The following is a 23669-nucleotide window of genomic DNA, read 5'->3' on the forward strand; positions in this document are numbered from 1 at the left end:
ATTTTCTTTGTTTAGTTTCCCGCTTTCCGTGCAAGCGTTGCAAGGTAAACGTGTTCTGAGTTTTGCCTGTTCAGACGGGACTTGAGGTATATCGATCCTTTATTAGCATAGTTGCGCCAGTTTCCCACCTTACTAGTTAGTACGTGTTACCAGACCTGCTGGTGGGTTAGTTGATTACTGGAGCCTGATGAGTTGGTTATTTTTGTCACGGTATACTGTAGTTCTTGCGCGTCATGTTATAGGCGGTTTGTCACGCAACTAGTTACACGCGGTGTTAACTCGATTACGGGAGTAGTTGCGTATAGTGTTAGGCGTGATTTCAGTCACGAGACCAGACCACTTGTTGCGCTTGGCGTTGCGCGTTTTTAATAACAGGACTATAGTTCTTGTTTGTAGTGTAACGTGACTTCAGTCACGGCCCGGCACTAGTTGCTGTGTAGTAATAATTGTTTTAGCTGCTTCACTGATTGCGCGTGGTGTTAAATTGGTAACGGGACTATAGTTGCGTGTAATGTTACGTGATATTTGTCTCGGGATTAGTTGTTGCCCGTGCTGTTACGTGATTTTAGTCACGACACTGTTTGTAGCGCTTGGTGTTGTGCGATTTTGTTTATTTATTTATTTATCAATACTGCCGATCTCTCTAGCGGACATATTTGCAGGGAGGGCATACATAATGCAAGTTGTAAGGAAATTAATAAATAAGATACAAAAAAAGACAGAAAAGAAAACAATTGATTTCACAGAAACTCCTTAGCATGTACATATGATTCTATTATGTATAGACGATGTATAATAACCATGGATGACTCAGATGGTTCCGTTCTCTTATGTTTTGGGGGAAGTGAGAATCAATTTGAATTACAAAAGTGTTCAATTAGTTTTTGTGAGGGCCTGTATCGTGTCAAGCTATAGCACGACTGAAAGAAATTAGCTTTGACGTGTCGATGCTTGTTACCACGAATTGATTGAAACAAAAAATGTTAGTCTTGCTTGCAGTGTTAATACATGAGCTCTATTTAGTAACTCAGAGAGAGAATTCATTATCTTGTATTTATTAAAGAAACCTCGCTGCCTTTCTCTGCACCTCTTCAATCCTTGCGATGAGTTCCTTTGCATACGAAAAGCAAACAATATATGCGTACTTCAACGCATAGTATAACGAGCATTTTGTATGCCAGCCGCTTTGCATCTGGTGCCAGATGAAGGCGTCTTCTTAGAAATTACAGCATATCCACGGAGTGAATGATGATGAGTGGGGCGAAGCTTCGGACCATTTTATCGGTAAACCGTGAATCCTCCGCCCGTCTATCTGTCTGTTTGATTGATCGATATGTGGTGTTCAACTGTCTGTCTGTCCGCCCGCCAATCTGTCTGTCTGTCTGTCTGTCCACCCGCCCATCTGTCGGTCTGTCTGTGTGTCCGTCTGTCTGTCTGTATTTGATTCAGTGATAATGGTTCACTGTGTTCACAGTCATTGGTTCTCGGAGGTGGTTCAGTGGCCATGGCTCATACGCAGTGCAGGGGAATGGCCTTGTAGTCAAGGACTTTTTTTGATAACTATACGAAAAGTTTACGTTGTAGTTTTACCCAACTAAATGCATGCAACGATGACAACGAAGAACCCTCCATCCACGTGACCTCCTATTCGCTAGCCTGGGGCTGAATTTGACTATAGAAAAAATACTTTCCTTTGGTGCTTGCGTTCTGGGCTTCAGCCACGAGAACGTTTTCTATACAGTTTGCATGTACCTTAATGAAAGTAAAAGAATTAAGCTTTTAATTGCGTGATTATTATTCGTGCAAAAAAATTCAACATACACAAGAGCACTGTTTAACCATGCTGATTCCTATTCAAGGTAATGAATAAATGTCTTATCGGAAAGAGTGACAAACAACTATTGCACTCCTTTCATTCTGCCTAGGGTGTCTTTTCTTTTTTTCTTTCTTTTTTTCTGGTGGGTGGTTTTAATATTAAAAAAATCTTACTTAAGTCATCGATTCTTGGCCGATCCCCCTCAGTGGGTACGAGCCATGGCTGTGGAATAATAATCATCATCATCACCACGTGACCATCCGTGCTCTCGTGGCGCTCTGCGGTGCCTTGTGTGATCGAGCGCGCGGTGCGTGGCTACGCCTCACGAGTGCCACTGAACAATGGAGCCGCTTTCCCATTGGCTGTAGCGTCTGCCCCAAAAGCACGCTTATCCCTTGGCGTTTTCCCATTGGTCGATCGCCCCCAACCCCACCCCTGGGTTGCGAGCATAAGTGCGTGGCTTGAGCCTCAGCCCAGTCCAGAAGGAGCTCGTTCGCAACCGGTGCCAGCAGGTCCCTCGCTGGCACGCTACACTCCACCGGCAGCCGCCCCCACCCACCGAGCGGTCCCGAAGGCAGTTGTCCCCCTCCTTTTCGTCGTAAATTGGCGTCGCAAACACGGTCTTTGATCCCGATGGAGGCCGTACTGCTTCAGAGACAGCCTCGTGCACATGGCAGAGGTAAGCTCTTTTTGTTCGATGGCGATCCGCAACTGTTAGTGGTGTCTGGGACAGTCGGGGTTACTAGTACTAATGTTTACGAGGTCAAGACATTTCTCTGTATTTCCGATAGAGAAGAGCGGCGTATGCACTGTTGCGCTGTGACAAAAGGCGGCTTAGATTATCACGCTCACGTGAATTTTTCGCCCTCGCCATGACGTCTGCACAACGCTCCCGAGCGTCGTACGTTTGTGTGCGAGTGAGGGCATTGGAAATATGTGCATCATCGAGTTGAGGGAAAACGCGACGGTCGTGTATCGTCGCTAGAAAGACTCGCGATAGGTTCTGGAAGGGCGTGGTTAGGACAGGGACTGAGTCACTCGCTTTGATCGGCCGGGAGTGGTGGAGGCTTCCCAGCTTGCCGGGGATCGACAGAAGGCTACCATTCTGCGTGTGGCGTTTTCGCCTATGTTTGCTTAAAATCGATGGACAGCACGAAGGCAACTTGGACCGTGAAGGCGTATCCTCGATCGTAATGCGGTTTTCCGCGCCGCACGTTGCGTTATCGGGCGCCCGGTGCTTGACCCTCGGGTGCCACTCGACAATAGAGGCGCTTCCCCGTTGGCCGTAGCGTGTTCCATGAGGACGACCCCATTTCCGGGGTGGTCTCCCATTGGGCGATATCCTCCGGGGTGCGAGTCTGAGTGAGTGGCTCGAGCTGCCGAACCCTGCCCAGAAGGGGCCTAGTTAGCCAGATCCAGTTATACCAAAATCTGTCTCCCGAGTTCGTCGCTAGTCTTGTATAACTTATTTTACAGTTATCGCGGCTCACTTATAAGTCCCAGTATGGAAAACCCGTAGATCACCAATGTCGCGTCTGCATTTACATGTCGTCCCCGCTGTAGCGGTAGATGGCAAGAACACCACAGGTCGTGCCTATGTTCCAATGCATATGCTTCAGTGAACCTGACCTGGACATTTAATGTCCTCAGTCACTACAACTGAGACTGCCCGGGTTCTTTCGTACACCACACAGCAGATGTCAGTTTCATGAAGGCGATTCCGATCCTCTCTTGTAGATGTTGCCCGATTATCATTTTTGATGATATAGGTCATCCAAATGGGGCTGCTGCATGAGCGGCCTAGCTGTGCCCGCACGTGGCGGGACACCTGACGCACCCAAGTGGTGGGCGGAACAGTGTATCGGCGACGCCCTCCGCTTGTGCGTGCGGCAGGTGTCCCCGACACTTGCGGTGCGGCAGCTGCGTGGATAGCGTGTAGATAGGCCTTTAAAGCAAACTCGGGAGCATGAATTCGTTGATCGGGACACGACGACTCTCGCAGAGTCGCGAACACCACCTATATTTCCTCAACCTTTCTCTTGACCCTTGCGTAGGTAGCGAATTGGAGGCTGCTCTTTCGATTTCTTCACCATCAATGATTTGTCTCTCCGCCCTCCCTTCAGCCGAAGCCTTTTTACCTATACTACCCAAAGAAGAGGACACTGGCCGCACTGATGACCGATTATTTGTCGGTTACGTTTGCCTATCAAAGACGGTGCCAGCGGGGGTGACGGGGGGGGGGGGGGGGGGGTAGAGGAAGGACTGGGGCTTCCCAAAGTTCTGCCGGCTTCTCGCCCCTCCCCCCCAAAGAGCAAGCAAACTTCTCGACCCAGGGTACCCTACAAACCAAAAAGAAATCCTGGAGCCGACCCTGTCACCTATCTTTGTCTGTTATTAACGTAATTATGGTGTCTTTTTACTTCCAGAGCCCGCAAAGCAATATAATGCCGACTGTGCAGTGCTGATGGTGATAGAACTCGATCAGGATAAAATTTCCCAGCACTCACTGGCTCCTGTCTGCAGCTTGCGTAACACAGCCGATCGCGATAGTGAAATTAGTCTCGATCGTGACCAGTGACGCCGGTATAAGTAATAGATGCTTGTAGAGGAAAGGCCGAGCTGCCATCCCATTGTGAAGCAATGGGGATGGCGGTATTACGATGTGGTGTAGCTGCTGGAGGAACACAAACAAGTGCTAGTGACACCACAGCACAAATAGATAAAAAAATAGCTCGGGCCCTGTGGGAATCCCGAAAAGTAAACATGCGCGGGGGTCGTAAGACACTAAGCCAGAGGAACGGATGAGAAGCTTTCGTGTACATTCTTGCCGCAGCCGGGATTAACCTGCTCAGCATCGCGTGTAATCGAGGAGCATTGGGAGCATAAACGGAGTTTTCATATTCCCGGTGGGAACGGGGCGTATTTCCATAGATAGATAGGTAGATAGATACATAGATAGATAGATAAAGCGGGAAAGGGAGAAAGACCTATTCAAAGTATCAAACCGATGATAGATATTCGTTAAATAAAAAAATCATTTTTTGATGCCTAGGTATAAATCCCGTATCTATTTTGCACAACAGCCGATCAAATGCCCCAATTTTCGTCATCCTGCGACTTCGTCCTCAAAGGAGCACTGCGCCAGGCTACCTTTTTATTGCTACTCTACAATTCCAATTTTAGTATCATGAAAGGAAAAGGAACGGGCATAAAAAGTTCCCTCTAGAATACCTTCACGACAGGGTGGCCAACAGTGTGGTTGCGTAGGATGAAAGCCTAAGCCAAAGTCTGAAAATATACCCCGGGCGCATGCGAGGGGGTGGCGGGGATGGGGCTTTGCTTTTCATGATGCAGCCCGGTGGATGCCCGACCTCCAAGCCCCCCCTCCCGTACTCTCCGCTAATTACTGGGAAAGAGGCCGTAGGGCTGCAGTGGACGTAGGTGTCAACCTTATTTTTAAAAGTTTGGCCACTCACACGCCACGCGGAATCGTTATGACGTAGATTAAAGCTAAGAAACACACAACTCGCAGTTCACAGCCGCGCTTGTGAAAGTTTGCACGTATTCTTATAAGATTTCAGTGTCCAACTTTTTTTTCTGCCTTTAAGTGCGATGACTTCATAGGTGGAAAAACAATTGGTGTTTCTTGCAGTGGCTGCGGAGTGCACCGCCTCCGAGCTTCGCACCGTGGGGCGACCGGCGGTCGTCTCGGTGGCAGGAGCCACCAACGGCCAGGTCCCCCACGCCAACGGCCAGGTCCACCACGCCAATGGCCAGGTCCACCACGCCAATGGCCAGGTCCCCCACGCCAACGGCCAGGTCCCCCACGACAACGGACAGGTTTCCCACGACAACGGACAGGTTTCCCACGCCAACGGACGGGTCCCCCACGCCAACGGACGGGTCCCCCACGCCAACGGACAGGTCCACTACGCTAACGGCGCCCCCACTCAGCCATCGTTCGCACAAGTCATCTCGAAGAAGGTCGGCATCGCGGCGGCAGTGCCGCCGTTCTCAGCGCAGCTCCAGCCTAACGCCACGGCTGCTGCTATTGTGCCGCCTACACTGGCCATGAACGGCGTGACCCACGGCGCTGTCGTTGGCGCCACAGCCAACGGGCCCTGCTGCGTGCCTCCCACTGAGGAGGGGTCGATACATGACTCCCCGCCACTGCCCCAGGTGCCCGGTGACATGCTCCCAAACGGCATATGCGGACCCAGGCAGAGGTCCAGCGACGAGCTCCGCCTACAAGTGAGCATAGTTTTGTAATAGTTACGCCCAGAAAGAAGTCTGCCGCTGGTGAAACTGCAAGTGCATTGAGAGTTGTAGAACAGCGCTACGCAAAGCTTTGCATTCGCGTCGCCAGCTACAGATGAGAATATACTAACCACACGAGCTCCGTCTACAGGTAAGTATAGTTTCGTAATAGTACTGTAGCAAAGGAACTCTAATCTTATTAGATAGTTCTAAGAACAACGCAATGTATTGCGCTTGCGCTGCGTCGCATACGATCACCTCGTGTAGGCTCCCGTTCTGTGACAAAGGCTAAAACTACGCCCGCAAGCTTTGCGTACGGTATTCTAAAGCTCTCAACTGCGATCTTATTTTGTGCACCAAAATTTAATGGGATGGGAAAGAAAGTAAGAATTGCCCTAATGCCTAAGTATTGAAACTAACCAAAAACTTTTTTTTCTCGTAGCGTGAAACCAAATAACGTGCCCTCAATCGGACATCTTTAAGATAGTGCGGACTATCGAGGATTAGGAAAAGCTAACAAATGCGTATTGTATGCACCCCGAGATTTATATTGTAAGCACCCATCGCGACACGCTAAGCCTACGAAATTGGTTTAGCGTGGCTCTCAAAGACGCGGTGCCGAATCAGCAGGCACTCTGTGTGTTGAAGCTTAAGGACATGAATCTAAAGCAAATAGAAGCGCAGCTGCTTGATAAATTCTATGTGGGCGACAACTTCTTGCGGCAGTAAAGCCATGTTTTTCGCACTCAATGATGGTTATTGGGTGGTGCCGTGGAGCTTTTGTAACTTAGAGATGAAAACTTCATCCGTACGAGGCACAATTGCATCATTTCTTCCACCATTTGCAGCTTACCATACCCGGAAGGGAGAATTATTTTTCCGGTATCATAGAGTCACATTAAAATGGGCCAAAATCACTAGGCAGCTCGCAGTTCCAAAACGCAAGAAAGCCTTCAAGTAAAATTCTTCTGACATGACCACTTCTAAAGTTCGTGAGGACACACAACGGGTTCAGAACGTGGGCGCTACTTTTGGATTCGCAAGAATCTGCGCTCGACAATCGCACATAGCGTTGACTTTCTGCAGGGAACTTGTGAGCGCTTTTATCGGGACGAGAGATGAGAAATTGCTGATCGCACCGTGCAATAAATGTCCGCTCGAACTGTGAGAATTCTGAAAATTCGTGCGGTGGTGAACTCGTGAGGCAATAAGATCCTTTAAAGAGTCCGTTTTATGGCTTCTTGAAAAGGTGTTGCGGGACCCCTTTAAGGGAGTTCACTGCCTGGCGAATATATCGCTACAAAAACTGTCTTTTAAGTGTGTTACCGAGATTTGTTGTGTGCTGCCATTGCTTTCTCTACACTCGTCCCGACTAAGGTCACTAGATTTTCCTTCTTCGGGTATAAGTACTGAAAACCATCGATGAAAGCTATCGATGAACGTCACTGGCTAACGCTCGTTTTCGGCAGTCTTGTTCGTCCTAACGCTTTGGTAGCACCTGGTTTAGGAGTGCACCGCTCAATAACGATGGCGGTTCGGACTGGAGGTGAAAGGTGTGTTGCGTCCGCTGAAAGATGCCTGGCAAATGCACTTAGACATACAGTGTAAATCTTCCAAGTTATGAAGAAAATGTAGGCCTACACCGGCTGCGCGATCAACGGCAATTAGTCCCGATTATCGTTCCGGAAGCAAAATGTTGCCGGTAGGAACCTAAGCATGAAGGGATAGCGGGGGGCAAGTAAGTTATGTTACGCCCACGCCCTGTTTATAATGTAGTGCCATGCGCGTTGGCAGGACAGGGTTGGTGAAAAAGGAAAACTTGTCCCCCCTCAAGCCTGTGGGGTCTCCGCGAGGCGAACGAGCGCATCGCCATGGCACGCTCTTGGAGTGAACGGACGCCGCAGACGCGGTCGGTTCAAAACACCCAACATGCACACACTTATTAACTAATTTAGACGACGATATTGATTAACACGCTACCATACAAACAACATAACGCAGTGACACACTAAACACACAATAACATGATAAACACACACTAACACATCATACCCAAGGCGGCGTCGCCAACGCCTGACTTTCCACGTGGGACCCCGGCGCGAAGCCCGCGGTGCCGAGCACCGGGGACCCACGCTACAGACAACCGTTGGCGGCGGCCGCCACGCGCAGAAGAGGATCGCTCAACTCTCGCCCACCACCAAGGCCCGCCTTCCGCCAGGGGCCACCGCCGGCGCTACCACTCTACCAACAGCGGTACTCAAAGCGAAACAACGTCATCTATCGCCCGGCGGTGGTCACCACCGAAATAAAGCCTTGGGGCGAGACATGTGCACCACGCGGCGCAGACAACTTTACAGGGGGGGGTGTCAGCATGCCCACATTCCCCCAACCTTAAATCAAACCATATCCCGAAATCAAAAATTAGCTACACAAGCTTTAACAAAAAAAAAATGATATCGCACGACCATAATGTCCTTGCACCACGACACCACCACTGGTCGACACTGCTGCACTGTCCGGCTAGGTTTGACCTCAGTACCAGCCCCGCAACAGCAACGTTGCCGTCGGCGCGACGTTCCGTCGCTAGCGCCAACACGTCTTTCAATTGCGACCAGCACTCGCCCGGGCGCCGGACTGCAGGCAGTTGCGCAGGTCCCAGGCATCTCCATCGCCCGACCTCAGGACCGCATTCCTGGCCAGCGACGCTGACATTGTGCAGGACAGCCGGCCGTGGATGACATCCCTCCCCGCTGAATACATCAATAACAACCACAACGAAATTTAAAGAAAACAATCGAGCAGGTCCTCGGGAAGGCAGCTTCGAGCTTTTCGTCCACGTGGTACGTTGGTCAGTACTGCTAGCTAATACATCGGTGGCGGCCGAGACGCCCATCAAAATAAAACAAAAATCACTTTTCCTAACTCGTGCTCACAAGAAAAAAAAAGTGAGGGAAGCAGAGCGCAACACCTCAACGCCACGATTCACCTAGTTGTGCCACGTGCGACAGGCGGCTGCGCAGAGCATTAGGCCTAATGAGTCGCTCGGCAACAACCGGCATCCACCCAGCACCCAGCGTAGGCGCAGAAGAGGCAGCCGCGAGCAGACGTCCACTCTGTGAAGTTGCCCTATCTCTCGCCGCACACAGCAGCTTACCGAGCGATCGGCGTCCACCGCCCCGGGCGGTGTCACGACGCCTCGGCGTCGAGCCGCAATACCAGACAGCAACGACGCCCGGCTCCCTGAGCCCAAAGATATAGAAGAAGCTCTTTACAGAAAATCGGACCACCCACGAGGCTTCCGTACTCACTCGCTTCGGGCCTGGCCTACAAACCACGTGCTCTAGTCCTTGCTCACCCCAGGATGCGGACCGCATGGCTCCCGTCCTAATTCAACAACGTTTTTGAAAACTAACAACAACACAATATATCAACACTTGCGAGCAAAAAAAAAATAAATAGAAAGTCCACCTGCCGACAAATTCAAATACGTTACAAAACCAATCTCCTCGCTTCTCAACAAAGCACACCACCGACGCTAGCAAAGAAGCCCCCCTAAGCCTACTCTACTCCGGCTCTAACAAAATCCCTGTATCGAACCGCAAAAACTGTCATCCGATACTCCAAGAGCTCCACGTTGGGCACCCAGTGTGGGGTCTCCGCGAGGTGAACGAGCGCATCGCCACGCCACGCTCATGGAGTGAACGGACACCGCAGACGCGGTCGGTACAGCACCCAACATGCATACATTTATTAACTAATTTAGACGACAATATCGTCCGTCGAATATACATCAATTTTGATTAACACGCTACCATACAAACAACATAACGCAGTGACACACTAAACACACAATAACATGATAAACACACACTAACACATACCCAAGGTGGCGTCGCCAACGCCTGACTTTCCACGTGGGACCCCGGCGCGAAGCCCACGTTGCCGAGCACCCGGGACCCACGCTGCAGACAACCGTTCGCGGCAGCCGCCACGCGCAGAAGAGGCTCGCTAAACGCTCGCCCACCACCAAGGCCTGCCTTCCGCCAGGGGCCACCGCCGGCGCTACCACTCTAGGGTGCCTTGATGCCCGCGCGCTCCGCTGAGGGTGAGGACAGCCGCGTCGTCTGCTACGACGACCGCCATTACGGCTCCTGCCGTAGTGGGGCAGCATGCGAAGCGCATTACCGCTTGCGGTGCTCGCGTATGGTAGGAAAGAAGTACTCGTTGGCGAGCTTTTTTTTTTGGTGCAACTTGGACACCTCTTAGTGCTGTTGTTGCCTAATTGTTAAATGGAACAACGCACGTCATACAAACTGGTGGCCTGTGCTTGTACAATGCGCCAGGGGCTGACATAGACTGAATGAAATGAGCCACGAACTCCCACACCAGAAAGATTCGCGTTAAACCGTTGTCGTCGTTAAGACGGAGGGGCGCATGAACTTTTATTACTACGCTTGCTGAAAGGAATGCAATATTTGGGTCTTTGTGAATCAGCCGAATAGCAAAGGCAGGAATCGCTGTACTTTATATACTTGCGTGTGTGTGTATATATAACACACACACACACACACACACACACACACACACACACACACACGCACACGCACACGCACACACACACACACACACACACACACACACACACACACACACACACACACACACACACATTATCTGACATTCGGTACCACCTTCCCCTGCCTCACCATTTCATGCACTGTGCAGGCAGCATACCCGAGAGTAACATGCTTTACCAGTGTACCTTTATGAAACGACACCCACGATTTCAGTGAACAGGCCATTTATTTGTGCGCCTTAATGCTGCGTTGTCCCACTAGTGAAAATCAAAGTCAGATACAAGACAAACCAAATGCAGTACGAAATGAAATGTTTAAAAATAAAAAATGCAAGAGTCAAAAGCGTGCCCACGTGAGCCGAAACCTTTTAAGCATACAGCTTATCTTGGCGTGTCCATTTCTCATGAGAGGTTGACGCCGGCACATGTTTTGCTTGCATGTCCATTGCAACTCCCGACTGGAACCTGCCGAAGGTGAATGCGCAGCCTTATTCTTGCGTACCTCTCTGTGAGCAGTCGGTATATACTGTCCTCGTGCTCCGCGCATACACACAAGCTGCGGCGGTGCACCTTGTTTAGGTATGCGGTGAGTGAACGAAGCGGCGACTTCATCGTGACTACTTTGTCCGTGCACCAAGAGTTTATGGCAGCAAAATGCTCCTCATAGTCTATCAAGGCTTTCATAACTCCCTTGCTGGGGTAGATGAGGTTGCCTCCATCTGAAACGTACTCTTTCAGTGCTGTCAGCGAAGCATGCTCGTCGTTGGCAGTTCCAAGGAGAGCATCTTTGCATTTTGCGCACTTCACAGATGTCAAAATTCCCTTCAAAATAAATCCTCCTAGGTAAAAGAGAATACTGCATTCTGTGGACGACAATCCTTCGATGAACAAAATCTCTGAATCATCGATTTCTTGAGCTTCCTTCTCGACGCAGGCTTCCTTCCCCTGGGATAGCAGGTCCACCAGGTACTCCCTGTCATCAAGCTCGTAGCTGGTCGTCCTCGGTGTATGCAAAAATTGGCTTACGCTCACCAGTCTCAGAGCGCACTTGAGATCGTAGGCATTGGGAACCGGCTTCATAAGCCGCACCACAGAAAAGAGGTTCTCTAAGCAGTCCTGCAGGAGCCTGCTCGTAAGAAAAAACTCATAGCCTTCGTCTCCTAAAAGAACGTCTTGGAGGCGAAGTACAACTGTAGTTGATATGAGTACACCTGCTTGCGACGGTTTCCAATGGGATGTGGCACCCATTTTCATAGTTCTGATGGTTTCTATTGCTGTGTGTAATGTATCTAGGGCTTCGGAGTACTTAGCCCTACTTCTCCGACTCAGGGCCAGTGTTGGATGCCGCGAAGACATCAGTGCATACCATTTTGAAATCAGCTCCATGAACCAAGCTGTTGTTTCTGCTTCCTGTTTAAGAACTCCTTCCTTTATAAGGAATCTGATAGCTGGGGGAGCTTCCCGAAAAAGTTGTACAGCGACACCAACCTTCATTTTGGTGAAGTGGCCTGCGCTGGTGTGCATTTCGGATAAGTTTGGGGCTACCTTCAGTTCTCTTTTAGAATCTTCTTCGAGCACAGCCTGAACATATTCCAAGTTGACTTGTGAAGAAGGCAGGCCATGTTTGGCAACTGTGGCCTCACTCAACGTGAAAACTTCTGAGCTCAAGAGCTGGCCTCTGAGGTTCTTCAAGACGTGAGCCGGATCAGCAATGAAAAAAAGTTCCTTCCCGTCCATGCACGGATGAGGTATGGAGCACACCGTGGAAGGATCTCTGTGACTGGAAAAGGCGAATTCCCTCCACATTGCGCGGTTTGCCGAGCCCATGTCACATGTGATTGCGTGAACTCTCAGATATATTTGACTGCACAGCTGTACTATTTCCAACACATAGTTTTTCAGCAAGCCGCCATCGATGTTTCTTCCGGTAAATTCATATGCAATCACCTGCTTCCATCGCTGGTTAAGTCCGCCCAACATAAATACCAGAGCATGAACCGCAGGCTCTTCAGGCTTCGGAGGAAGAGTTATTCCTCCGAGAAGTGCGTCTTCAGCCCGATCTAGCTCAAACCCCGGCACTATCTCCATTTCATCCAAAAAAAGGACGCAGTCCTTTTCTACATCCTCCATGGTCTCGGCTTTGCATTTCATAACGTCTATCACTTCGTGAAGAACGCCTGGGAGAAACTTCAAATTTTGAATCCTCCGTGCGAGCGTTCTTTTGGATGGGAGAGGATATCCCATTTTTCTCAAAGTTTCATATCCGGTTGTTCCACAAGCAAACTTAATTTGAAGGCCTTGCTTGACAGTGTGCGGAGACCAAGAGTTCCCCAAGCTGCTGCTCCTTGAGAGAGCGCGTACTTGATCGTCGTTGAGAAATTTCATATTTTGCGAAATATTTGTTGCCTCAGTCTCGAGTTTTTGCACTTTTTTCTTGAGACCACTAATGGTGTTCTTGGCTGTGTCATGATGTTGCTGAAGTTCAGAGTACTTTCTTGTAAGGTCAGCAAGCTTCTTCTTCAGTTCTGCTGATTCTGCAGTAGAATTTGATGTCTCACCAGCCGCTGCATTAACTTCTCTTGAATCTGCATCACTAGTGTTCGCTGACAGTTCAACAACGGCGTCGTCAACTTCCATGGTGTCGTGCCCATAACACGATGTTCCTTGCCGTGTAGATTCAGGAACGGCGTGGTTTTGTGGGGTCTCTAGGGTAGTTTTAACTGCAGCTGGATATTGACGCAGACCAGGAGGAGATTTGTTGGTCTCGTTGCTGGAGGGTGCAGGCACAGTTCTTTCTTTTGGTGGCTTTCGTTCCTTAGGCAGTGCTGCAAGCAGAAATGTATGTATTCATGAACATATTCAAGCAATGCCAGTTCATGTCTAGCTTGTTAATTTTACAAATGTAACACATGCAGCAGATACCGGCTTAGTTATTGACGTGAGGAAGACACTTGTCCTTCCCCCGCCCTTTCCACAAGGGATAGGGGAAGGTCTTAAAATACCATAATTAAATTGTGCTCAAAATTTCTCCCCACAATAAATGGCTCTAATTCAAATTGGAGCTTCATATGCCAGAGCTACACGTGTGCGCCGTTGTGGAGGGCTCAACTGACATTCGCTCCCTATGCAGTTTATTGATTATTTGATTGTAGGGCTTAACACGCCAACGCAAGGCAGGTAATGAGGCGCACTGTAGTGGGGGCTCGTGCATCGTGGATCTCGTATACATAATGGTTTCCGTTTTCCCCCTTTGTAAATAACATAGCCACTGCACCTGACATCCTAGCAGTACACGACCGTGTGCTAAGTAGCCGAAAACTGTTGTGCAGTGGGTCATGCCTGTAAACACTGAAATCCAGACGTATATACAGTCATGACCAAAAAATGCAAACAAGAAATATAAACCACAACACTCAAGTATCGCAATTTTTTTTTACATGCAAGTCAAAGTGATGCAACGTAATCACAAAAACAAAGTTGGGAAATGTAGCTTTCCAAACGCACTAATAGCGTGCCATTATTTGACCGTCTAATATTAGCAGTATTTTTCGATTTTGCGTGGTCTGGTTCACATTTTTGTGTTCGCATTTCCTAGCTTTGTCCGTGACTGCATTTCCAGAATTTATGCACTAATGTGGACGCAGCATATGAGGACCTATTTGGTGTTAGCTTCGTAGAAATCCCAGGTACATAGAGTACTTGCAACTGGTGCTGCTTTATGTAATGCAAGAAAAAAGTTCAATCTTACGTTTGAATGTGAACAAAGTTGGGACGGCATTTGGTTTCAACTTCTTCCAGCCATCCGCACGATGTTGCTCATAGTTGTTCTCTTCAAAGTGAGCCTGCAAATAAAACCAGAATTGGAAATTAACACACTGGCAGAAGAAAAACGAATGTCTGTCACTGTCAATAAACAAGATTTCATGTATGCATTCAGTATGATTCGCAGCAGGAACTAGCAGCAACTTTGAAGCACAAAAAGAAGGAAACTAATTGAGCTCACGCGCGCTTTCACGTAAGCCACTTCAGTGAGCGCGATCATAGACCCAGCCTGCTGTTATAATAACCCTTTCAATTTTCGCACTGAAAATCTGTAAGGATTCCTGAATTCATGTGAATAAAATATTAGTCTATTGTGCCGACAAAGGACCAGGTCTGATTTTATAGCGAGCGTTACAGATTTCGTTCTATCGAAAGCTTTGTACCCAAGCCTCCAAGTTCCCAATGCAATCGAATTTATTTGTCAGGTAAAAATGACAACACTCCGTAACAGCGCTTGTTTTGTTCGTCACTGAAGTGTTCCTGATTCCCAAGTATACATACGACGATACACACAAGACGGGCAGAAGTCCGGCCTCGTAATATTACGAGTTTTTCGCAGGAACAGCATGTTTATGTTCAAACGGCTTGATTTCACAAGAGGCGTTCAAATTTCGACCGATCAGTGCCAACGCGTGCACGAATAAACATGGGCAGGCCTCGTAAGCGTTGTGAAATCCCCCTACCACGCACCCGAGCCTATGTTAATTCCCTGCGAGGCCATATGCGCGCATTTCACGTCCAATTTCCTCTTATGTGAATTACGTGAACTCTACGTGCCGTACTCTTGAAGTTCGGCAGCAGTCAGGCGCCGTCAGATTTCCGTACTCGCTCGCCGGCACGCGGCCTGAACTCACTCCCCGTTTTCTGCCCTTGCATATAATTTTCTCCCTCCTCCACTTTCTAAATTCTCATCTGTTTAACTACACCTCCTGCGTCCCCATCTCTTGCCTACTTTTCGTTCAGCTCAACTCCGCCAGCACCCGGTCGACGCGTACGCTGTCGGGGCGAGTTGGCGAGCGAGTACGGCAATTTCACGAAGTCTGTCTTCGGGCTGCGAGGCGGACGGTCACGACAGCGGCAGCCGGTCTCGCGAGCAAAATAGCTGCGAAGCGCAGTGCACGAAATTAACAGCCTCGGGTAGGGGGTGGGAAGGATTTCACAACGCTGCTGCCAAGGCAACACTTTCCCGTGCAAGGGCACTGAAACTAGTCGCAATTCCTATGAATGTAGTAGCACACTCGAGGCCCTTGAACCAGCATGAAATGTTATCGACACGGGGGCTTCCGAAGCCCCCGTACTTGACGCATTTTCTTAAAGCGTGATCTTTTAACACGAGCACGCCGCACAGTACCCTGCACGACGTTTGGCTGTCCTGCGTTTACATTGCGCACCTAAATAAAAAACAACGGCGCCCTAAATAATGCTGACCAGTCAGAATACGACGCACTAAAAAAAAATGTTTACTTACGCTGCATACGTGCGACGTATTAGTCGGTTGCCACTTGTCTCGTTTGATTTTAACGGTCCAAAGAAGCCTTCTTTTTGGGTCTCTTGGAAACCGGTACAACTTCCATCCGTTTCTCGAGTGATTCGAGCACTGCGGCACGCAGCAGCCGGGCATGGTGATGCGGAGATGGGTGCATAAAACTGTAAGGGAATGAACACTGCCCAACAACACCTCACACGCCAAGCACGAACTACCGGCCGGAGGCGCCAAAATGGCGGTCGCGCTGGCGCCGAAGCCGAGGCGGCGGCATCTGCCCTTGCAAAAGCTGACACCACTCTAAGCGGGGGCGCGCGCATCGAGGCACTCTATACCACTCTACCAACAGTGGTACTCAAAGCGAACACAACGCCATCTATCGCCCGGCGGTGGTCACCACCGAAATAAGCCTTGGGGCGAGACACGTGCGCCACGCGGTGCAGAAAACTTTACAGGGGGGGGGATGTCCGCATCCCCACAAGCCTCACCCAGCACTTGCCCTCACGCAAGATCCCCTCCACCATCTGATATGCTGACTGGATTGCACCCCCCCCCCCGAGAATATCCTGTCGGCGACCACGTGCACTGCTCGCTTATTTGCAAAGTAATCGTATGCATGCCGGTCACTACAAACTTCCGTCGCTCCCGTCGTCTGACGATCCCGCAGGATATCCAGAAGACACTACCGTCCCACTTCCCGCGTCGACCCGCCCAGGGAAAGCTCGGCCGCCCCATTCAGCTCATGGCCAACCACTTTTCCGTCGAGATTCCGGCGGGCAACGTGTATCACTATGACGTGGAGATCTTCTCCGAGAACAACAAAGAAGCGAAGATACCCGAGAAGCGCAAGTACCGCTGCATTAGCACAAAGATCAATAGACTTGTCATCGAACAGCTAGTCAAGAAGTACCGCCTAGACTTGAGCAACTGCGTGCCGGCATTTGACGGACGAAAGAACCTTTACACGCGTCGGGAGCTGAAGTTCCGCGAGCGGACCTTCGCGATAGAGCTCGAGGAAGACCAGAGGGTGCAGAAGTTTGTCGTCAAGATCCAGTACGTGGCCACCGTGAACCTTGACACCCTGCACGCAGTCTTCGAGAACAAGGTCAACACCGTCCCGCAGGAGGTCCTGCAAGCCGTCGACATTGTCCTGCGTCATGGCCCTTCCATCAGATTGACTCCCGTCGGCCGGTCCTTCTTCAAGCCGCCGCTTCCGAACCAGGCGCACTCTCTGGGGGGCGGTCGCGAAGTGTGGTTCGGCTACTACACCAGCGTGCGACCGGCTCAGTGGAAGCCCATGCTGAACGTGGACATGTCGGCCACCGCGTTCTACGAGCCGCAGCCGGTCATATCGTTCATGTGCAAGATCTTGAGCGACGGACGCCGCGAGATGACCGCGGCCGACTTCCGCGACCTCCGGGACTTTCAGAATGTTCGGCTCAACAAGGAACTCAAGGGTCTGCGTATCAAGGTGAGTACACCGCTGTATTAATGGAGCTTGTGGGTGGTCAAGAAGATTTTGACCCCACTCTCGTGTTTTCTCCCCTCTTCGAGGTAGATATCGAGAAGATGTGTAAATAACAGAAGCATAATGACGAATGGTTATCGATGAATGGGTATAGATAGATATCCAAAGCCTCACAGGAACTGGGATATCCTACGAATATGCTTTTACAATATGTAGAAATGGTACCTACGAGCTTTGCTTTTTCCAGTGGCAGTATGCAGAATCTACAGTTGTTAAGGAATTTAAAAAAAGACTTAAAATTTTGTTGTAGGCAGATGTCGGTGAAAAAGCTGTAGAGCAAGGTCTAGCTATGTAATGGCAACTTGACGCCACTATATTCCAGCTATTTGACCAACATTCGTGACGTCGTCAGCGACTCTGCTTAAATTCTTTGAAATCGTGATTTTGGCATGATTGTTTTCAAGCCCATAAACAAAAATAACCAGCATGGCGACATGGTGTGGTCCCCTTTTGCGTTTCTTGTACTCAATTACTACTCATTAGGTGACCCACCTGCCCTACCCTCGGAAGTACAAGGTAGTCCGGGTCACCAAGGAGCCCGCCAAGAGGCTGTTATTTGACATGGAGGACGGCTCCCGTTGCTCGGTGGCCGACTATTTACAGAACCGCTATGGCCGCCTAGTTTATCCAAACCTGCCCTGCATTCAGGTCGGAAACCTCGCGCACCCCGTCTACCTGCCCCTCGAGGTGTGCGAAATCGTCGAAGGCCAGCACTGCCGTAAGAAATTGAACGAGAACCAGACCTCGGAGATGATCAAGCGAACCGCTCAGCCTCCGGCCAAGCGCTTCAACGAGATTCGGCAGTCCGTCCGGGACCTGATCGGCAGTAACGACCAGTGCCTGCGCGAGTTCAACATTAAGATCAGCACCGAGCCGACTCAGCTGAAAGGGCGGGTGCTCGAGCCGCCTTCCCTGGTATTCGAGAACAACGCTGTGACCAAGCCTCGTGAGGGCACATGGGAGCTGCGTGGCAAACACTTCTTCAAGGCGGCCTCACTGACGCGCTGGACGCTGCTCAACCTGAGCCGCTTTGCTCAGCGGGACAGGCAGGTTTCTTTGTAGTTTTCCTTTACCTTAAGAGCTCACGGGCAAATGCAAGCATACGAAAGTGGTTCAAAATCTGCCGCATACTTCCCTCAACCTGCCCAGTCATGATGACATTAGCTCATCGAAGGTTCCATTTTTTAAAAGACGATAGTCTTTCTTGGGGACCTCCGACGGAAAAATTTTAATGTCTGTCTGTCTGTCTGTCTGTACAATTGTCTGTTTGTGCGCCCTTAATGATACCTCAAACGGCACCAAACGGCCAACCACATCCGCAGTGTCCACAAATATTGCTCAAGCTTCAGCGTTCATAGTTTTCGATTGTCATATAAGAAGTAATTATTGCGCATATCTGAGGCGCCATAACAACTTTTCAATGTTTTGTATGTCTGCCTTTATACTAGAAGAGGCACACACGTCACTCTAAAGACTGTAGCGTTTATCGCGCTGTGCTGACAGTGCAATGTGATGCTCAAAAGGGTGTTTCCAACGCTTTGCTACGACGACACGATGGAGGCACCTACCCGTTCCTTTGCGTTCTACACCTTATCACCACCGAGACTGGCGCGCATATTTCTCCGCGGGCGCGCATGCCTTCGTTTTTGAAGATAACTGCCTCGTGTCTTACGTGCCTCGATGTGCTCGTTCGCCTTCGCTACACGCTCGAGGCACTCTAACGCAGCGCCTCCAGAATACCATTCACTGATTTTCTTGCGCAGAACATCAAATAAACGTTTTGTGCACTCTTACCAGGTGCATGACTATCGTCCTTTGACGACACTTGCAGTTTAACATGCAGATTCGGCCCATTTTTATAAAGGCGAATTCTCACACACATCTGTAATTCAAGTCCTGGCGAGGACGGCAACTCACAGACGTCTGCAAGACTCGGTTAGGTCATTTAAAATGGAATCATCTACGCAGCAGGGCTGGGCAGTACCTCAATGCAAGTTTGGTGGAGGATAGCATGTTGGAGGCCCGCTGGTCCATGACTATGCAATGGTGGTGAATGGCACTAACACTGTATATGTGGTAAAAGTGTTTGGTGCTGCTGACGGCGGAAGTCCCAGATACGATGTCGTCGGCTTCTGCCGATTTCTCGCTGCCACTCGTAGCCGGTGCACGCTTCAAAACTCCCAGTTGACCCGGGGGAGGTGTTGCAGCACTTTGTCTGTACCGATGGTATTGCTCTTCTCCGGCATGTGAAATATTCTTTCGCGAATCTTGTTTGGAAATGAAACCACTGCTGTCTGACAACCATATTAAGAGGAATCAAGCAAGGGTGGCATTTTCGGCTAGTTTTCTAATTGTTCTAGTAGCCAAAATCATGGCAGGAAACTTCCACTAGCTAGAGGGAGTGACCCGCCGCCCAATCCTGGGATAAATCCCCCATCGATCCGTGCAGTCTAGCTAACTTTTTCATTGTTCTGGAAGCCGAAATCATGGCAAGTAATTGCCCTCTAGCTAAGGAGGCTTTGAGCCACCGCCCAATCATGGGATACATCCCCATCTATTTGTGCAGTCTGGACAATTTTGTCAAGTTGCTGGTGCGCACGGGCAACGAGCTCGGCATGCACATCGAGCAGCCGGTGGACATCAGCTCGTCCGACACGAACCGCAAGCCGATCCGCACCACGCTGCTTGAGGAGCAGCGCAAGGTCCCCAACATCGAGATGGTCATTATCATCCTGACCAAGAGCACGAACTACGCCGAGATCAAGCAGGTGGCCGAGACAGAGATCGGCCTGCGCACCCAGTGTGTCATGGACAACAACGTCGTCAAGAAGTGCAACCCGGCGCTGGTCACCAACCTGTGCCAGAAGATGAACGCCAAGCTGGGCGGCACCAACAACAGCCTCCTGTCCCAGGAGAAGCCGGCTATCTTCCTGAAGCCCATCATCATTATCGGTGCAGACGTCACTCACCCGGCGCCCGGGGACAAGCACCGCCCCTCCATCGCCGCCTGCGTCGGCAGCCTGGACTCGATCCCTTCCAGGTTCCACTCTTCTATTCGGGTCCAGATGGAGGACTCGACGGCCACGTCTCGGGTGGAGATAATCAAAGACCTGAAGGACATGATGAAGGAACTGCTCAAGGCCTTTTACCGGGCCACCAAACACAAGCCTGAGCGCATCATCTTCTATCGGGACGGAGTGAGCGAGGGACAGTTCATGGAGGTCCGCAACCGGGAGGTGAGCGCGCGTGGCTGTGGCCGCCTGAAACAATGCTCGTTGGTACTTTTCGCATCGTAATCGACATGGCTGCAGCTGGCCCATTACATAATTTACTGTGTAACTCGTAATAAGGCTGCCACCTGCATGATACTTATGCCTGCACGGTGCTCGCGCTTCTATTTGCTTTCTCGCACGCCTGTTTGGCCTCATGCCCTCGTTTCGTAATCGATACGGCTGTCGTCGGCGTCATGCCAGGGCCTGATCTTTGTAATTGATATGGCTGCTGTTTGCTCTGCAGTGTAATCGGAATGACTTCGGTCTTTTAACCATCTAGCCCGGGAAACAAACCCTCATTTTCCCACCTTTCTGTCGGCCATTCACAGCCCTGTCTGTCGTCCCTCTCTTTGCGTAACCTCAGGTGAGCGCCATCCGGCTTGCCTGCCAGGAGATGTCTCCCAACGAGACGTACGAGCCAGCCCTTACTTTCATCGTCGTGCAGAAGCGACACCACACCCGGTTCATGCCCGCCAACGACCGTGACGGTGTCGGCAAGTGCAAAAACGTCCCGCCTGGCACCACCGTCGACTCCGTGGTCACTCACCCGCTGGACTTCGATTTCTTCTTGTGCAGCCACTTCGGCATACAGGTATACGAGCGCGATTATCAGTGCGCATAGTCCCACGCAGTAAGAAAATGATATACTGTATACAATAGTCGCTACAGTCGTGATTAGGCCCTCCGTCGTAGCTAAGCTGCCTCTAAGGTGTCGCGCTGCAAACTCCAAGGCTCCAATACGATAATGGGCAAAACGATTCCCGGCCAAGGTCACGCAATTCAGCTTACTTTAAAGAACCCCAGGTTCACGCCCTACAACGTACCTCGTGCGGTTAGTCTCCCAATTACCGCCGTTTTATTAGTTTTTCTTGTGATGCTTCCATGCCCACTTGCTGAACGCCCAGCCATCTTGGTTTCGTTGAGGTGTAACACGATTGAGGCGCAACATCAGTACGTAACTATGAAGCAGTTCGTTTATTTCCTTTATTCATTACGCTTTGCTAAAAAAAATAACACAGCTCTGCCAGTGCTCTACCGCTTCATAGAAGCTTCCGTTTCTTGACATAACTGCCAGGTGGCGCCCATATCTCGTACGTGCAATCTCTCCAAACGGAAGACTGTAGTCTCTCGACGAGGACCTTTGCATCGCAGCAGGCAGACACGCGACCAACTTTTCCCAGAGTCTTTTTGCAATCTTGTCATTTCCTTTTTTTACGCACCGACGCAGGGCACGAGCAAGCCGTCCCACAACTACATCGTGTGGGACGACTCCGACTTCTCGGCGGACGACCTGCAGAAGCTCAGCTTCTACCTCTGCCACACGTACGCCCGCTGCTCGCGCAGCGTCAGCATCCCGGCTCCGGTGTACTACGCCCACCTGGCCGCGTCCCGCGCCAAGAACCACGTGATCGGCAAGGTTGACGTCTCCAGCTCGAGCAGTGACTCGTCCGGCGCCTCGGCCGACTCGATCACCACCAGCCAGTACGTGCAGGCCGTCAAGGTTCTCGACAACCTGCAGACGGCCATGTACTTCGTATGACCGTCGTCCTCGGGTTCCCGGATCAGGTTGGTGGACGCTACGATTTTTTACCCGTATTGATCGTCATCATCAGCCGGCCACTGCAGGACAAAGGCCTCTCCCACGTTCCGCCGGTCAACTCAGACCTGTGCTTGATACTCCCCACTTGATATCCCAAATCTTTCTGGTCTCATCTGCCCACCTAACTTTTGTCTTTCCCTCATCCGCTTGCCTTCTCTGAGAATCCAGTTATTGACCAGTGGTTAATCCTGCCTACGCACTTTACGTGCCCGGTCTATGTTCATTTATTCTTATTTCAACTGATATCCCAGTAACCCCGGCTTATTCCCTGATCCACGCTGCTGACCCGCAGGACGCGGGTTCGAATCCCGGCTGCGGCGGCTGCATTTCCGATGGAGGCGGAAATGTTGTAGGCCCGTGTGCTCAGATTTGGGTGCACGTTAAAGAACCCCAGGTGGTCTAAATTTCCGGAGCCCTCCACTACGGCGTCTCTCATAATCATGGAGTGGTTTTGGGACGTTAAACCCCACATATCAATCAATTCCCTGATCCACTATTCCCCCGTATTAGTAGAGTACAATTTTCCAATCCCGAAAACGCCACTTTTGTCCACAACACGATGCTTACTAAGCGAAAAAATGTTGGGGAAAAAATGAATGAAATGAAAACGCTGCCTTTATTTTTTCTGCACTAAGACGTCATGAACACTGAAGGTGTTTACTAGGTTTAATATAGCTTTTAATCGATAAAATTGAAAATTGTAATATGTCTCGCCATCGACCCGGCATACGAAGGATTGGAAAACTTCATCAAGCTAATGTCGCGAAAGCGTGAAAAATACATTTTGAAATTGTTGACTTCAACCCACCGCGGTGGTCTAGTGGATAAATCACTCGGCTGCTGACTCGCAGGTCGCGGGATCGAATCCCGGCGGCGGCGGCTGCATTTCCAATGGAGGCGGAAATGTACGCCCGTGTGCTCAGATTTGGGTGCACGTTAAAAGAACCCCAGGTGCTCGAAATTTCCGGAGCTATCCACTACGGCGTCTGTCATAATCATATGATGGTTTTGGGATGTTAAACCTCACATATCAAATTTCTGACTTCACGCACGGGGATTAATGCGCGTAATTTGAAAATAAAGCTGACGCTCCCCGATTGTTTTTTAACGATTTGGGAGCGTTCTTGCATTCAACAGCGCACCTCTTCTGAAACTGGTCGGGTCTGTCTGTAGCTCTTCGGTTCCCAGATATACCCACAGAAGACGTCAGTGTCGCGGTCGTTGATTGAGTGTGGCTATATCCACCCTGGCATACGTCTTGTCTATCAGCCTATTATTGAAGTGGCATTTCTATATCTTGGGACGAAACTTCGTC

The 23669-nt window shown here is 50.2% G+C and overlaps 2 protein-coding genes across 4 annotated transcripts in view; one reads left to right on the forward strand and one right to left on the reverse strand.

Annotated features, from left to right (window-relative positions):
• The window catches only part of LOC142777422 (uncharacterized), a 139481-nt gene that overhangs the window by 80976 nt on the left and 34836 nt on the right, over positions 1-23669 (reverse strand). The gene's annotated exons all lie outside the window — the stretch shown is intronic.
• LOC142777423 (protein argonaute-4-like) overlaps positions 1-23669 on the forward strand; it is a 40831-nt gene that overhangs the window by 5447 nt on the left and 11715 nt on the right. The window contains exons 2-7 of the mRNA XM_075881794.1: positions 5469-6067; positions 16622-17425; positions 17966-18528; positions 20049-20718; positions 21119-21346; positions 21983-22320. Coding sequence (XP_075737909.1) covers positions 5469-6067; positions 16622-17425; positions 17966-18528; positions 20049-20718; positions 21119-21346; positions 21983-22294 — 3176 coding nt within the window. The 3' untranslated portion in view covers positions 22295-22320. The remainder of the gene's footprint in view (positions 1-5468; positions 6068-16621; positions 17426-17965; positions 18529-20048; positions 20719-21118; positions 21347-21982; positions 22321-23669) is intronic.

The sequence above is a fragment of the Rhipicephalus microplus genome, chromosome X (genome assembly GCF_043290135.1).
Source record: "Rhipicephalus microplus isolate Deutch F79 chromosome X, USDA_Rmic, whole genome shotgun sequence".
Classification (NCBI taxonomy): domain Eukaryota; kingdom Metazoa; phylum Arthropoda; class Arachnida; order Ixodida; family Ixodidae; genus Rhipicephalus; species Rhipicephalus microplus.